The sequence below is a fragment of the Mustelus asterias genome, chromosome 15, assembly GCF_964213995.1.
Source record: "Mustelus asterias chromosome 15, sMusAst1.hap1.1, whole genome shotgun sequence".
NCBI classification, from domain to species: domain Eukaryota; kingdom Metazoa; phylum Chordata; class Chondrichthyes; order Carcharhiniformes; family Triakidae; genus Mustelus; species Mustelus asterias.
The window spans coordinates 3,110,495-3,127,901 of NC_135815.1; the positions used below are offsets into that span (position 1 = coordinate 3,110,495).

Here is a 17,407-nt window from a genome sequence, read left to right on the forward strand (position 1 = left end):
GATAAACCATAATGGCTGGGATTTTCCAGCCGTGCTCGCCCCAAACCCGGAAAATCCCGCCCAAGATCAACGGACCTTTGCATGGTCCGTCCCCTGCCCGCTACAATTCCTGTGGTGGGCAGGATGGAAAAAATCTCCCCCAACATCAACTTTGTCTTCCTAATCACATGCTGTACCTGCATACGACCTTATTGCGATTCTTGCACTTGGATATGTAGACACCCTGTACCTCATAATTCCGCAATCTTTCTCCATTTAAATAATCTGCTTTCCTATTTTTCCTGTCAAAATGAAGTTTACATTTTTCCCACATAAAAACTCGGTCTGCCAAATTTTTGCTCGCTCGCTTAACCTTTCTAAATCCCACTGCAGACTCTGCGTCCTCTTAACTTACTTTCCTGCCTATCTTTTGTCATCAGCAAATTTAGCTTCCATACATTCGGTCCCCTCATCCAAGTCTTTGATATAAATTGTAAAAAAGTTGAGGTCCCAACACTGATCCCTCTGGCACTCCATTTGTTACACCTTGCCTATTCAATAATGACCATTTTATGCCTACTTTCTGCTTCCTGCTAGTTAACTAATCCTCTATCCAAGCTAATGTGTTACATTTTGAAAGTACACACAAGAGTAACAGCCACCCCACAGAGGGATTTAAACTCCTCTTCTTTAGACTGATTAGACCAAAAACAACCACTAGGCTACTGTGTCCACCAAGTGGGATGGATAGTAAATGGATCTCAATCACTACCCTAATGCACACTTTAACTGAAGGCAAGTTCTGACTGAGATCACAAAGTTCCTTTGCATGCACAATGAGTAATACTTAAATTATCCTCTGGGTGAATGAGGGATGGTGAAAGCAATGGAATAAGTTGGGAAACAGTTAGATAGAGTGATGGGAGATTGTAAGATTCCGTAGAAGGATGAGTTACACCAGCTCAACTGTGTCCTTTATCAGGGATTAACCATGTGCTATCCGTGAATCACAAACAAATTAACCCGATTTAATGAGTTAGTCTGTTCAAATCACATTTCTGTTGATGGAATCTTGCTGTGTGTTTTCCTTCTTTTTTTTCTTACATTACAACAGATACTCAGCCATACTGACAGAGCAGCACTACTTCACAGGCCCATAGTAAAGAGTTCCAGACCTTCAGCTGGCTCCTTGAATCTCAGGCTTCTCAGTGCATTCTGCAATAAATCTGCTTCTCGTTTTAAACTTGAAACCTGCCTGTGCCCCTGACTCCTAACTTCACTGAACAGGGTCTGTTCCAGATTCCTGTTCTTGGAATTAAATGTCTTTATTTTCCTTTAGTACCTGCTGTCTGCAATTCCCTCTCCCAGTAGACAGCTGATAAAATTGATCAGAAGTCTAGAACTCACTTGACATTCACGATTACTTTAACGTCAGAGCAGCTCATCTAAGATTCTTAGATTTGTTTTCCTGAGTAATCTGCTAGCATGGAAAAATTGGGGCTGAAGAGTCTGTTTCCATGCTGTAAACCTCTATGACTCTATGTCCAGTTAGATTTAAACTTCCGCCTTCACCTTGGGGCATAATTACCAACTGAACTAAACATTACTGTTCTGTCTCTGTGGGTTCTCCTTTCTGGATCCCCATTGCGTAGCAAAAGCAGTTCTTTTCCCAACTTTTTTTAACTTCCCTGAACGACTTCAAGGGTCATAAACCCCATGCAGGTTATACACCCAGCTCCAGACCTGCCGTATCCACTCTCAAATGAAACTAGAACCAGATTTAACCCTTTTAATCCACAAATAAAGAATATGAATTAAATTTAAAGCTAAAACTAATTCCTGATACCCACAAATAAAAAATATAATTTAACTATCTCTATTTCCTAACAGTATATACACAGAAACACTTATGATACCAGTCGATATGTGGGCGGCACGGTAGCACAGTGGTTAGCACTGCTGCTTCACAGCTCCAGGGTCCCGGGTTCGATTCCCGCTCGGGTCACTGTCTGTGTGGAGTTTGCACATTCTCCTCGTGTTTGCGTGGGTTTCCTCCGGGTGCTCCAGTTTCCTCCCACAGTCCAAAGATGTGTGGGTTAGGTTGATTGGCCAGGTTAAAATTGCCCCTGAGATGTGTAGGTTAGAGGGATTAGCGGGTAAATATGTGGGGGTAGGGCTGGGTGGGATTGTGGTCGGTGCAGACTCGATGGGCCGAATGGCCTCCTTCTGCACTGTAGAGTTTCTATGATTTCTATGAACTGGACAGGGAGATCCCAGAATGGAACTTTGGTTCAAAAGACTGCAGTTTTTACTTTCTTTTAGAAAACATGAAGGAACAGAGTCGCAGGACTGCTAATCAGTTTTAAAAATAAGAAAAAAACATTTATGGAACATGGATTATGATACTCCCCCAGCTTAGTTTCACAAATATATGTACATATATATTTAAGATTAATATGGTTACAAAGTATATTTTAATCTACAATGTCCGCAGTAACATAAAGTCCCTTCAAACACACAAGATGACTGTGGTTAGACACACTCCACACTCAACCCAAGTGAACATCTGTGGATTTCTCCTCAAAATCCTCCCAGATGATTCTTATACCATTAGCCACCCTGTCTCTGAACTCTGGCATCCACATGAATGATTTCAAATTCTGCTTTCAAAAAGACGCACTTTCAAATCTTCTTTTAAACAAGGCTTTCCCTCTTAAGGAATACATCAAGTATTTGCTTACAAGTTTTACACCTTCCCCCTTCAGGATTTTTTTGCATTCACAGTTGATTTAATAGTCTGGGAATTGATAGCTAAAAAGGCATCAAACTTTTGATTTGCCTCTGAAGTCTGCTTTCCCACTTTAAATCTGGTTGCTGCACTTGTCTCTTTAGAACATAGAACATTACAGCGCAGTACAGGCCCTTCGGCCCTCGATGTTGCGCCGACCAGTGGAACCAATCTAAAGCCCATCTAATCTACACTATTCCAATATCATCCATATGTTTATCCAATGACCATTTGAATGCTCTAACTGGGCAGCTCTGCCTGTCTTTACTAAACAGTTCTCTCTTCTGCTACCTTTATCCTCAGGCTTCTTGGAAACCTGTCTTCATTTTGAATTTCCTTGACTAGCTGGACTTTAGTTCTCTGCACTTGTTTTCTTGACCATTACCCCATGGTATGGTTTTCTTCCAGCAAAGCTGAGAAAGATGTTCCCTTTCAAGCTTCCTGAACCAACTACAAATCAAATTCAGCTAAAACTAAACTCAAAAGGCCTTTCTACCTTAAAAGAGCCCCTGTTGCTAAACAACAATTCCTTCTGGAAGCTTTTATTTATTCCTCACATGGTCACCTCTCTAAGCACAATAGTTTAAATTGAACCAACCCCCACACATACAAATACTTTCCTCCAGGTTTAACTTGATTTGATTTATTATTATCATGTGCATTAGCATACAGTGAAAAGTATTGTTTTTGTGCGTTATACAGACAAAGCATACCGTTCATAGAGAAGGAAAGGATAGGACGTGGAAAGGATAGTCATAGCTATGGTGTAGAGAAAGATCAACTTCGTATAAACCCTTACATAGAAACATTAATTTAACAAACTAAAACTATACCTTATTTCTTATATTTACTGATACAAATCCCTTAAAAACTATATTTTGTTTACCCAGTAAAACACAATCTGAGGAATAATTTTATGTGTGCAGCCTGAATTGTGGATTGGAAGGTCATCAGTGAGTTGCCTCTAATGTTCCCTGCAGGATTTTCCAAAGCCCATTTTGTGGGCAATGTTCCCACCGCAGGAATCCGCAGAATATTAACCTCGAATATTTAGTCTGTACAAAACCGAATGTACTCTTAAATGGGAACATCAGGGGCCTACATACCTCCTAATGTCGGGCTGCAGTTTTATTATTGTTTTTATATTGCTCCTGGGGATGTTGTGTTCTACATGAGAGATCTCAATTTGGAGTTGTGGTGGATTTAAAACTGGGGTTACCTTGAGGTCAGTACTCTGTTAAGCCGCTTGGGAGAGAAATAACCAGTGTGGACCTAACCAAGGCGGTAAGTATTCCGCGGGATATACAGTCCAGTGCCAGCCTTGTGGGAAAAGCAGATAGACTGCACAGATAACTGTAATACAGGGCACGTTCCTGACAGATTAACGGGAACAACATGGTGCCCGGATTGATAAATGCCCGCAGCGAATAGCCCAGCTACTGAGCCTGGCAAAGCAGCCAGCCTCGGGGCCAGGGCACTGGGGGGTGGGGCCAGGGTGATTGACATTCAAACTGGCCAATAGGGGACTGGATTGATGTGATTGACAGTCCGGCTGGCCAATAAGGGGCCGGGATGGTGTGTTTGACGACTGAGTGGCCTGATTCACATGTTGCCGGATTGATACCGGAGCTGATACATTGTAGCCGGGAGCAGCAGCCGATACAGTGTAACCAGCAGCGGATACCACAGCGGGTGAGTGAGAGAGGTACAGAGCCAGTCGCCAGTGTGAGAGGGGGACAGAGCCAGTCGCCAGTGTGAGAGGGGGACAGAGCCAGTCGCCAGTGTGAGAGGGGGACAGAGCCAGTCGCCAGTGTGAGAGGGGGACAGAGCCAGTCCCTAGGGTGAGAGGGGGACAGAGCCAGTCCCTAGGGTGAGAGGGGGACAGAGCCAGTCCCTAGGGTGAGAGGGGGACAGAGCCAGTCCCTAGGGTGAGAGGGGGACAGAGCCAGTCCCTAGGGTGAGAGGGGGACAGAGCCAGTCTCTAGGGTGAGAGGGGGACAGAGCCAGTCCCTAGGGTGAGAGGGGGACAGAGCCAGTCCCTAGGGTGAGAGGGGGACAGAGCCAGTCCCTAGGGTGAGAGGGGGACAGAGCCAGTCCCTAGGGTGAGAGGGGGACAGAGCCAGTCCCGAGGGTGAGAGGGGGACAGAGCCAGTCCCTAGGGTGAGAGGGGGACAGAGCCAGTCCCCAGGGTGAGGGGGGGGACAGATCCAGTCCCCAGGGTGAGAGGGGGACGGAGCCAGTCCCCAGGGTGAGAGGGGGACAGAGCCAGTCCCCAGGGTCCGAGGGAGGGACGGAGCCAGTCCCCAGGGTGAGGGAGGGACGGAGCCAGTCCCCAGGGTGAGGGAGGGACGGAGCCAGTCCCCAGGGTGAGAGGGGGACGGAGCCAGTCCCCAGGGTGAGAGGGGGACGGAGCCAGTCCCCAGGGTGAGAGGGGGACAGAGCCAGTCCCTAGGGTGAGAGGGGGACAGAGCCAGTCCCTAGGGTGAGAGGGGGACAGAGCCAGTCCCTAGGGTGAGAGGGGGACAGAGCCAGTCCCTAGGGTGAGAGGGGGACAGAGCCAGTCCCGAGGGTGAGAGGGGGACAGAGCCAGTCCCTAGGGTGAGAGGGGGACAGAGCCAGTCCCCAGGGTGAGGGGGGGGACAGATCCAGTCCCCAGGGTGAGGGGGGGGACAGATCCAGTCCCCAGGGTGAGAGGGGGACAGAGCCAGTCCCCAGGGTGAGAGGGGGACAGAGCCAGTCCCCAGGGTGCGAGGGAGGGACGGAGCCAGTCCCCAGGGTGAGGGAGGGACGGAGCCAGTCCCCAGGGTGAGGGAGGGACGGAGCCAGTCCCCAGGGTGAGAGGGGGACGGAGCCAGTCCCCAGGGTGAGAGGGGGACGGAGCCAGTCCCCAGGGTGAGAGGGGGACGGAGCCAGACCCCAGGGTGAGAGGGGGACGGAGCCAGTCCCCAGGGTGAGGGAGGGACGGAGCCAGTCCCCAGGGTGAGGGAGGGACGCAGCCAGTCCCCAGGGTGAGGGAGGGACGGAGCCAGTCCCCAGGGTGAGGGAGGGACGGAGCCAGTCCCCAGGGTGAGGGAGGGACGGAGCCAGTCCCCAGGGTGAGGGAGGGACGGAGCCAGTCCCCAGGGTGAGGGAGGGACGGAGCCAGTCCCCAGGGTGAGGGAGGGACGGAGCCAGTCCCCAGGGTGAGGGAGGGACGGAGCCAGTCCCCAGGGTGAGGGAGGGACGGAGCCAGTCCCCAGGGTGAGGGAGGGACGGAGCCAGTCCCCAGGGTGAGGGAGGGACGGAGCCAGTCCCCGGGGTGGGTGAGGGAGGGACGGAGCCAGTCCCCGGGGTGGGTGAGGGAGGGACGGAGCCAGTCCCCGGGGTGGGTGAGGGAGGGACGGAGCCAGTCGCCAGGGTGAGGGGCAGAGCCTGTCCCCGTGGTGTGTGCGGGAGGGGCAGAGCCTGTCCCCGTGGTGGGTGAGGGAGGGGCAGAGCCTGTCCCCATGGTGGGTGAGGGAGGGGCAGACCCAGTCCCCGGAGTGGGTGAGGGAGGGGCAGACCCAGTCTCCAGGGTGACTTAGGGACAGTTCCAGTCCCCTGTCCCGCTGAACCGGTATGCTGTCTCCTACCCCCTGTCTGTTTTAACCTCTGGGCCTTGATCCCAGCGTCGGGTGACAGACGGTACCCCTGTGATGTGGTGAATCATCCCAGTGGTTATGTAATGTGGTATAATATATCACTATATATGGTGGAGATGTCCAGCTGATTTTTGAATTAGCTTTGTTGGTTTTCTGTTCTGTGGCAGTTTTACGCTGGGACGGAGGGAGGTGGGAGGGAGGGGGAGGGTGGCGGCTGTCTGGAAGGTGGGGTGAGGTACGCAGCCTTTAAAATGAAAGCAAGGCTGTTCAGGAGTGAAATTGAGAAACACTCCTTCACACAGAGCAGCTGAAATTTGAGATCTTTATCCCCACCACAAAAGGTTGTGAATTTTGGGAGTCAATTGAATTGCGAGATTGTTCGGTAAGGGATAGGAAAGCAGTTTAAATGGTGTTGGGAGGTACATGTTTTGTTCAGTGCCGGTCTCCGTAAATAAAAGCTTCCGAGTGTTTAGGGCCCAGTTCAATCCTTCGCTTCCGGACTAACTAGAATCAAAAACAATAAAAAAAATCTCTCTTGCCCCCTTGGAGATTGAAACCAGTTCTAGAAATCAGGTGCATCTTGTGTTCTCTATTCCTGGTCTAGAATCTGGAGTGGACGTGGGGTGGGGCGGGGGTGGGGGGGGGGGGGGCGGTGTTTGTTTACTTAACTTCTACAGCCCTCATCCTTTACGTGGAAGGTTTTGATTTGTGCAGGTGTGTAGTACAGTGGTTAGCACTGCTGCCTCACAGCGCCAGGGTCCTGTGTTCGATTCCCATCTTGGGTCACTGTCCGTGTGGAGTCTGCACATTCTCCCCATGTCTGCGTGGATTTCCTCCGGGTGCTCCGGTTTCCTCCCACAGTCCGAAAGACGTCTTGGTTAGGGTGCATTGGCCATGCTAAATCCTCCCTCAGTGTACCCAAACAGGGGCTGGGGATATTCACAGTAACTTCCTCGCAGTGTTAATGTAAGCCTACATGTGACACTAATAAATAAACTTTAAATGTGGGGAGATGAGTTTTAAGCGATTTGGAACATTGAAACCTCAGGATGCAAAAGTCAGTATTTGTCTGTGGTGTGGTGAATATTTGGAGAAACTGTCGTGTCCCCCCCCCCGCCACCTTCTGTCAGACCAGGAACTGTACACAGTCTGGGATGTCTGAGGGGTAGGGGGCAGTGGAATGAGGTTTGGAATTATAGTCATCCCAACAAACATGTACATGCTGTTGTGAGGCCTCTGTATGGAAAGTTAGAGAATCATGTTCTGGTCGAGAGTCTCATTTAGTTTGCTGGAAAATGCAGTTTCTAACTTTTCTTTTGAATTTTTTTTTAGAATGAATTACTTGCTCCACACACTCATTCTACTGGCTGCCACTGAAATGACCGCGGCAGGTAAGTGGATTTGTGCTTTTGTTTTCCAGACTTTACCTCCACCCCCTCACCCAATGCACCTGGTGACTGATCTGGGTACACAGATGCAGTGCGCATGGTTGTGTGTGTGCGTACATGGGACACTGCACAAGTCCACTGATTTCCTGGAGTTGGCATCACCTGACAACATGGTTAGAAATATATAAAATATACTGCAATGTCTTGCAGGGGCTTGGGGAAAGAGTTGGGGCACTGGGACAAATGGGATAGTTCTTTCAGAGAGTCGGCACAGGTGTGATGTGCTGCACAATTCTACACGAGCTATCTTGCCTATTCGATTCTAGTGTTCACACTCTGCACTAGTTTTACTTCATCTCACCTTATCAACACAATTCCTTTCTCCCTCCGGTTTATCTAGATTCCTTTTCAATGCATCTGTTCTATTCTCTGCAAACACTGGGGCAGCATGGTAGCACAGTGGTTAGTACTGCTGCCTCACAGTGCCAGGAACCCGGGTTCGATTCCCGGCTTGGGTCACTGTCTATGCGGAGTTTGCACATTCTCCCCGTGTCTGTGTGGGTTTCCTCCGGGTGCTCCGGTTTCCTCCCACATTCTGAAAGACGTGCTGGTTAAGGTGCATTGACCTGAACGGTGTCGGACTGTGGCGACTAGGGGAATTTCACAGTAACTTCATTGCAGCTTTCCTTGTGATTAATAAATATACTTTACTTTACTTTTGTGCCCCCATCATGCAGGACTACCTCTCCCAGAGAAAATAATTTGTCTTTTATTTACCCTATCTGCTCTTTATATCATCTTAAAAACATCTCAACGGCACCACTGTTAATTTGGAGCAGCCACTGAGGCAAGGCTCAGTCTGTGGATCTAGACCATTGTACACAGACCATCAGACTGCAGTCCTTCAAGAGGTTTATCCTGATCTGTTGGATCTCACATTATGAAGTTATCTCCTCTCCATCCCCTGAGTACCTGTGATCTATGAGTACAGTGAAAGCATTCTGTACCATGACCTCACTATCACCTCACACAATTTGCACTTATTTCTTTAGCTGCCAGCTAATGTAGCCACCTACAGTGGATGAAATTCCAATTGCGATAACATAATGAGGTAATCACTGAAATTACTTTGAGTTGCATCAACCTCTTGTGAAGAGCAGGTTGAAACTGGTTAGCTAAACCACACTGGCAGAGTAATGTGGGGAAATTGTGATACTGCCTGTTTTCCAAGCTGATTAACTGGGGAATTAATAAAACAAAACTTTCTTATTGTGCATAGGAACATGCTACCACACGCAAGTTCCCCTCCAAGCCACGCACGATCCTGACTTGTGCATATATTAGCTCTCTCGGGATTACAAGTCCTCCCTAACAGCACTGGCTGTACCTACACCACATGAATTGAGCGGTTCAAGAAGGGACTCACTACCACCTTCTCAAGAGCAATTAGGAATGGGTAACAAATCTTGACCTTTCCAGCGAAGCCCACACCCTAGGAATGGACAAAAAATAAGTCTTTGAAATTCCTCCCGAGATTACAAATTAAGGAATTAATTGAGGAGATTACAAATGGAGCAAATCCTGGGCCATGCCAACAGAAGGAAGTAGTTTATTCCCAAACAAAAATGGTTCACAAGACAGGTTCAGATTAAATGCTGGGGAAAGTACAAAAAAGAATTTCCAAAAACAAGACCAGTACCCAAGAGGCTTTATCTATTAGCTGAGACTAACAGCTGGAGTGCTTTCTTCTGAAAAAGAAAAGGCTGAGCTTTAACCTGATAGGGGTCTTTAAAAAGGGCGGCACGGTGGCACAGTGGTTAGCACTGTTGCCTCACAGCGCCAGGGAACCAGGTTCAATTCCCAGCTTGGGTCACGGTCTGTGTGGAGTTTGCACGTTCTCCTCGTGTCTGTGTGGGTTTCCTCCGGGTGCTCCGGTTTCCTCCCACAGTCCAAAGATGTGCATGTTAGGTGGATTGGCCATGCTAACTTGCCCCTTAGTATAAGGGAGACTAGCTAGGGTAAATGCATGGGGTTATGGGGATAGGGCCTGGGTGAGATTGTGGTCGGTGCAGACTCGATGGGTCGAATGGTCATCTCCTGCAGTGTAGGATTCTATGATTCTAAAATTATAATGGGGTTCATTTGGATCGACCTGGACAAGATGTTTCCAATTGTTGGGGAGATCATAACCAGGGACTGAAAATATAATCCGGTCTAAATTGAGAATTCGGGACAGCCCTTTACCCAGAGAATAGTTTGTTTGAACTTTCTAGCCTGGAATAATTGAGGTGACTATCATGGATTAATTAATGAAAACCAAATAAGCACAAGGGAGAGAGGAATGGCAGCACGGTGGCACAATGATTAGCATTGCTGCCTCACAGCGCCAGGGACCCAGGTTCAATTCCGGCCTTGGGTCACTGTGTGGAGTTTGGACGACCTTCTCGTGTCCGTGTGGGCTTCCTCCAGGTGCCCTGGTTTCCTCCCGCAGTCCAAAGATGTGCAGGTTAGGTTGATTGGCCATGCTAAATTGCCCCTTAATGTCAGGGGGATTAGCAGGGAAAATACGTGGGGATTATGGGGATAGGGCCCGAGTGGGATTGTTGTCAATGCAGGCTCGATGGGCTGAATGGCCTCCTGCACCATAGGGATTCTATGAATGGCAGGGTATTTTAATGAGGGGAGGGGTGAGGATGAAGTAATGTATGGAGCATAAATCCCAGCATTTACCAGTTGGGTAGAATTGCCTGTGCTGTATGTTTTGAATGCAAAAAGGTGATTTAGTGCATTTGATGTAACTTCCTTGCAGAGTACTGATCCTGTCATCTTCCCATTTGCACCAGACAACTGTGCCTTAAATCTGAGCCCAGTGTCTCATCTTTATCATCCTTCTTGCTAAACAAGTTCAGATATTGATCACCCCCTGAGGAATAACTACATCCAGTGCCTGTCCTAAACTACCCCTGTTGTCATTCTGAACCTTGACTCGTTGTGTTGGCTAAAGCTGAGCAATGCCCCTGATTTACTTACCCTATTCCTTTAACCATCTTGTACCACTTTGTACACCTTTCAGTGTTGAAGAATATTAGCCTTGTTCATGGTTTATTTGTCAACTTCCAGGGAGTCTGTTTTGTGGGAGAGATGCCTGGCTATGGTGTCATGCTTCCTTCTAGACACACGTGCAACTTTCCAGTCCATTGGTCCAATTCTTGAATTTAGTGAGCTTTGGAAAGTTAAGACTAATGCATCAATAATTATCTAAATACCATAGAGTGGAAACCATCTGATCCCATAAATTTAAATAAAATCCGAGAATGAATACAGGAGGCCATCCAGTCTGTTATGTTCATGCTAGTACTTTGCAAAACAACTTTGCTACTCCCATTCCACCTATCTAAGGTGTATGGTCCATTTATTTATTTTTATTTTATTTGTATTAATTCACCAGTTCCTCCTTATTTTAAGGTTCTGGTACTATGTTTTTCTGTACTGTGAAGATGGATATAAAGTTATTTAATATCTGCCATTTCTTTATTATCCATTCTAATCTCGCCTCCACCTGTCTTCGATGGGTCCACGATGCGCTCTTTCTCCCAATCTGATATCTAGAAACATAGAAAATAGGAACAAGAGTAGGCCATTCGGCCCTTCGAGCCTGCTCTGCCATTCACTATGATCATGGCTGATCATCTAAATGAATAGCCTGATCCTGCCTTCCCCCATATCAAGAACAACAAACGAAGAACAGAACAGCACAGGAACAGGCCCTTCAGCACTCCAAACCTGCGCTGATCATGATGTCTGCTTAAACTAAAACTTACGGAGTCCATATCCTTCCATTCCCATCCTATTCATGTTTTCGGCTAGTTACCCCTTAAATGCCGCTATTGCACCTGCTTCCACCACCTCCCCGGGCAGCACGTTCCAGGCATTCACCACCCTCTGTGTAAAAAAAAAAAAACTTGTCTCACACATCTCCTCTAAACTTTTCCCCACGCAGCTTAAACCTATGTCTCCTAGTACTTGACTTTTCTACCCTAGGATCTGACTGTCCACTCTGTCCATTTCACTCATAATCTTGTAAACCTCTATCAGGTCACCCCTCAACCTCCATCGTTCCAGTGAGAACAAACCGAGTTTATCCAACCTCTCCTCATAGCTAGTACCCTCCAGTTCACGCAACATCCAGGTAAACTTCTTCTGCACCCTCTCCGAAGCATCCACATCCTTCTGATAGTTTGGCGACCAGAATTGTACACAATATTCCAAATGAGGCCGAACAAAGTTTCTGTACAGCTGCAGCATGACCTGCCAATTTTTATACTCAATGCCCCAAATATCCTTTGATTTCTTTAACCCTAAGAGCTATGTCTAATTCCTTATTGAAAACGTTCAGTTATTTTGGCTTCAATTACTTTGTGTGCTAACAAATTCCACTCACTGGGTGAAGAAATTACTCTTCATCTCTGTCCTAAACGGTTGACCCTGTATCCTCCGACTGTGACCCCTGGTTCTGGACTTTCCCACCATCAGGAGCACCCTTCCTGCATCCTTCGAAGTTCCAGTGCATATAATCCTAGTCAACTCAATCTCTCCTTGTACATCAGTCCCACCATCCTTGGAATCAGTCTGGTAAACCTTCTCTGCACTCTCTCTATAGCAAGAACATCCTTACTCAGCTAAGGAGACCCAAACTGCACACAATACTCCAGGTGTGGCCTCACCAAGGCCCTGTAATAATTGCAACAAGACATGCTTGCTTCTGTACTCAAGTCTGTAAGAAGGTTAAAGACTTGCAGGAGTAGGCCATTCAGCCCCTCGAGCCTGCTCCACCATTCAGTACCATCATGGCTGATCTAATCTCACCCTAACTCCACTTTCCTGCCCAGTCTTCATAACCCTTCAATCCATTACTAATTAAAAATCTGTTCACCTCTTCCTTAATGTCCCAGCATCCACCACACTCTGGGGTAGTGAATTACACAGACTCACGGGGGACTTTAAGGGAAGTAGTTTCTCCTCATCTCCATTTTAAATCTGCCACCCCTTATCCTAAAACTATGATCACTTGTTCTAGATTGTCCCACACGTGGAAATATCCTCTCCACATCTACTTTGTTAATCCCACTTATCTTGTAGGGGAGGCACAGCAGTTAGCACTGCTGCCTCAGTGTCAGTGATCCTGGGTTCGATTCCCACCTTGGGTCACTGTCTGTGTGGAGTTTGCACGTTCTCCCCGTATCTGCGTGGGTTTCCTCCGGGTGCTCCAGTTTTCTCCCACAGTCTGAAAGATGTGCTGGTTAGGTGCATTGGCCATGCTAAATTCTCCCTCGGTGTACCCGAACAGGCGCCGGAGTGTGGCAACTAGGGGATTTTCACAGTAACTTCGTTGCAGTGTTAATGTAAGCCTACTTATGACACTAATACATAAACTTCTTTTACACCTCAGTTAGAATCCTTATTTGATTTTTTTTGCACCTTTTATTACTTCTCTGTATCCTATTGTTTTTTATAGCTCTCGCAGCCCACTGGATTTGCACTCAGCCTTGTATTTGAGTAATCCATTTCTTTTAGCTTAGTTACTGACTCTGACCTTGTTGTTGACATGGTTATTTAAATGTATGAGCGGAGTGTTTGCCTTTTGTTGGTGGGGTACCAAATAGATCTTTGAATTTTTCCCATTGTCCATAGGTTTACAACACTCATGAATAATTCAGTCAAGTTTACTGTGAACAAGTTCATTTTTCATCTCTGTAAAGGCCATTTGCAAGTTCAAGATCTTTGTTTGTGACTCTTGTTTCTCCTTGATATCAAGTTCACATTATGGTTGCTATTTGTGATATACTGTTGGGAGTGGGAGGTGTATGTTCAGTAACTGTAATAGTAGATTTTGAGGTGTTCATAAATAGTCACAAAGATTAGTTTCATGTGCTTTGGAAAGATTGCTGACCGCTAATTATAGCAATGTCAATAGGTTTATATTCTGAGTTGAGTGGTGCAAGTACTGCCTTGAGGTCGTGTTTTGTTTAAGTGAAAAATAACATAGCTGGGAACCAGAATAATTCGAGACCTGCCAAGCACAGATGTAACTCGCACTCAGTTGTTGGGGAACGGTCAACTGCAATGAGCTGTACCTACCAATCACGAGTGGTAATTAACGTTTAGTTTGCGTTGGTATGCTTGGTGTAGAGTAGATTTGACACGTTGGAGGTGAGTGACCACACCTCTACTACACTGGGGAGTGCTGAGGAACAGATGGACCTAGGATTACAAGTATATAAGTGGTGTCACGGGTAGACAGGGTGGTGAAGAAGATGTTTAGCAAACTGGCCTCCATCAGTCAGGGCATTGAGTATAGGACTTGGGACATTATGTTACAGCTGTATAAGTTGTTGATGAGGCCACATTTGGAGTATTTGGTCACCCTGTTATAGGAAAGATGTTGATAAACTGGAAAAAGTACAGTAAAGATTTATGAGGGTGTTGCCAGACGAGTTATAGGGAACGGTCGGCCAGGCTCAGGCTTTATTCCTTGGAATGTAGGAGAATGAGGGGGGTGATCTTATTGAGGTGTATAAAATCATGAGGCGCATCGATAGGATGAATGCACATAGTCTTTTTGATGTGGAGATGCTGGCGTTGGACTAGGGTAAGCACAGTAAGAAGTCTCACAACACCAGGTTAAAGTCCAACAGGTTTATTTGGTAGCAAATACCATAAGCTTTCGGAGCTTGCTGCTCCTTCGTCAGATGGAGTGGTCTCTGTTCTCCAACAGTGCACAGACACAGAAATCAAGTTACAGAATACTAATTAGAATGCAAATCTCTACAGCCAACCAGGTCTTAAAAGGTACAGATAATGTGGTTGGAGGGAACATTAAACACAGGTTAAAGAGATGTGTATTGTCTCCAGACAGAACAGCTGGTGAGATTATGCAAGACCAGGGGCAAGCTGTGGGGGTTACTGATAATGTGACATAAATCCAACATCCCGGTTTAGGCCGTCCTCATGTGTGCGGAACTTGGCTATCAGTACATAGTCTTTTTCCCAGGGAAGGGGAATTAAAAACTAGAGGGCATAGGTTTAAGATGAGAGGGGCAAGATTTAAAAGAGACCTGAGGGGCAACTTCTTCACGCAGAGGGTGGTGCATATATGGAATGAGCTGCCAGAGAAAGTGGTTGACGCAGGTACAATAGCAACATTTAACAAGCATTTGGATAAGTACAGAGGTGGAAAAGGATAAGTGGGATATGGGCCAAATGAGGGCAATTGGGACTGGGCTGGGAGAGCGGCATGGACCGGTTGGGCCAAAGGGCCTGTTTCCGTGCTGTATTGCTCTGATTCGATACGGTCCACCATGTTGTCAGGAAGGGAGCTTTTCCTAAAGGCAAAGGTCATATGAAATGGTAGCAGGAGAATGCCATTCAGACAATCAAGCCTGGTCAAAGTACCCTAGGCTTCTGCAAATACAGGAAAGAACTTTCATTTATACCACACCTTTCACAATCTTGGAACTTCCCAAAGTGCCTTGTAGTGAATTAAGTTATTTTAAAAAGAGGTCACTTTTGTGATCCCAGGGACCAAAGTGGAAAGGGTTGAGAGTTTCAAGTTTTTAGGTGTCCAGATCACCAATAACCTGTCCTGGTCCCCCCATGCCAACACTATAGTTAAGAAAGCCCACCAATGCTTCTACTTTCTCAGAAGACTAAGGAAATTTGGCACATCAGCTACAACTCTCACCAACTTTTACACCATATGCACCATAGAAAGCATTCTTTCTGGTTGTATCACAGCTTGGTATGGCTCCTGCTCTGCCCAAGACTGCAAGAAACTACAAAAGGTTGTGAATGTAGCCCAATCCATCACGCAAACCAGCCTCCCATCCATTGACTTTGTCTACACTTCCCGCTGCCTCGGCAAAGCAGCCAGCATAATTAAGGACCCCATGCACCCTGGACATTCTCTCTTCCACGTTCTTCCTTCGGGAAAAAGATACAAAAGTCTGAGGTCACGTATCAACCGACTCGAGAACAACTTCTTCCCTGCTGCTGTCAGACTTTTGAATGGACTTACCTTGCATTAAGTTGATCTTCCTCTACACCCTAGCTTTGACTGTAACACTACATTCTGCACTCTCTTCTTTCTTTCTCTATGAACGGTATGCTCTGTCTGTATAGCGCACAAGAAACAATACTTTTCACTGTATGGTAATACATGTGACAATAATAAATCAAATCAAAGAGAGGTGACAGCCAATGTGCTCACAGGAAACTCCCATGATGCTGTATTTTGAGGGAAAATTATTGGCCAGGACACAAGAGTGAGCTCTTCAAAATAATGCCTGAGTTGGCCGCATGGAGCTTTCGGTCTAACTTTTTGTCTGAAAGATGGTACCTCTGACAGCACAGCACTCACTCAGCACTCAATCAGCATTTTATTTTATGCTTCAGACTCTGGAATGGGATTTGAGCCCCTGACCCGTGAGTGTTTCCCACTGACCCACGGCTGATTCCTGCCATCCTGTTTCAATTTGACTGCTGACCTGCTTCATATGAAAGTTGTGATGCAAGAAGACTTTGTGTTTTGTTTTCAGATTGCATGTGGGTGTTGCTGGCTGGCCAGCATTTATTGCCCATCTCTAATTGCCCTTGTTCAAAGAGCATTAAGAATCAACCACATTGCTGTGGGTCTGGAGTCACATGCAGGTCAGACCAGATAAGGAGGGCAGATTTCCTTCCCTAAAGGACATTTGTGAACCAGATGGGTTTTTCTGACGATCAACAATGGTTTCACTGTCATCATTAGATTTTTAATTCCAAGTTTTTATTGAATTCAAATTTCACCATCTGCCATAGTGGGATTCAAACCCGAGTCCCCAGAACATTAACCCTGGGTCTCTGGAATACTAGTCCAGTGACAATACCACTATACCACCCCTTCTCAGTTCGAGCATCAAGGATACCTGGACAAGATATTCATGTGGTATCCAAGGATATTTGACCAGCATTCCTTACGTGACCAAGAGTGGACATTGACTGAAATGGAAGCGCTGTGAATTTCTATCTGTTTAAAGGTGTATTTTTTATAATGTAATTTACATATAAATGATCGGAACCCACTGCCTAGCTCTTGCCCTTCCTGTCCTTTGCTAAGGTGGTCCATCCAGTTGTACAACCTTCTGATGCTCCCCAACAATTTTAAATTGTCTTTGCTGAGTGAAGCTGGGCTGCCCTAGCAGCATGGCACTGAGTGACAGACACTGTGCTTCTAATACAGATCCCCACCTGTGCCATGGAAGCTGGGAAGTCGACAGTTTCATTTACTGTTCTCTTTGACTCTCACTGTGTAGGGTTAAGGATAAGTAGAGAATAGGGAGGAGGGGGTGGGGTTGTAATGATCCCGAGACTTGATTAAACATTTTCCTGATAATGAAGTCGCTTTGTTCTCATTCGCGCACGTCACCCTCTCCTGTTCTTTTCCCTTTTGTCCTACAGCTGCTGGTAGGAAAACAGAAGTGATCACAATACTTACGAACATGAGACTTAAGAGCAGGAGTGGGCCATTCAGCCCTTTGAACCTGTTTCGCCATTCAATCAGACCATAGCTGATTTGGTTGTGGCTTCAATTCCAC

General features: G+C 46.7%; 1 protein-coding gene across 1 annotated transcript in view; it reads left to right on the forward strand.

The window, feature by feature from the left end:
• The first annotated feature begins 4,404 nt into the window (after positions 1 to 4,404).
• Positions 4,405 to 17,407, forward strand: part of LOC144504274 (butyrophilin-like protein 2) — a 30,009-nt gene continuing 17,006 nt past the window's right edge. Inside the window, exons 1-2 of the mRNA XM_078229371.1 lie at positions 4,405 to 4,459; positions 7,720 to 7,778. Coding sequence (XP_078085497.1) covers positions 7,721 to 7,778 — 58 coding nt within the window. The 5' untranslated portion in view covers positions 4,405 to 4,459; position 7,720. The remainder of the gene's footprint in view (positions 4,460 to 7,719; positions 7,779 to 17,407) is intronic.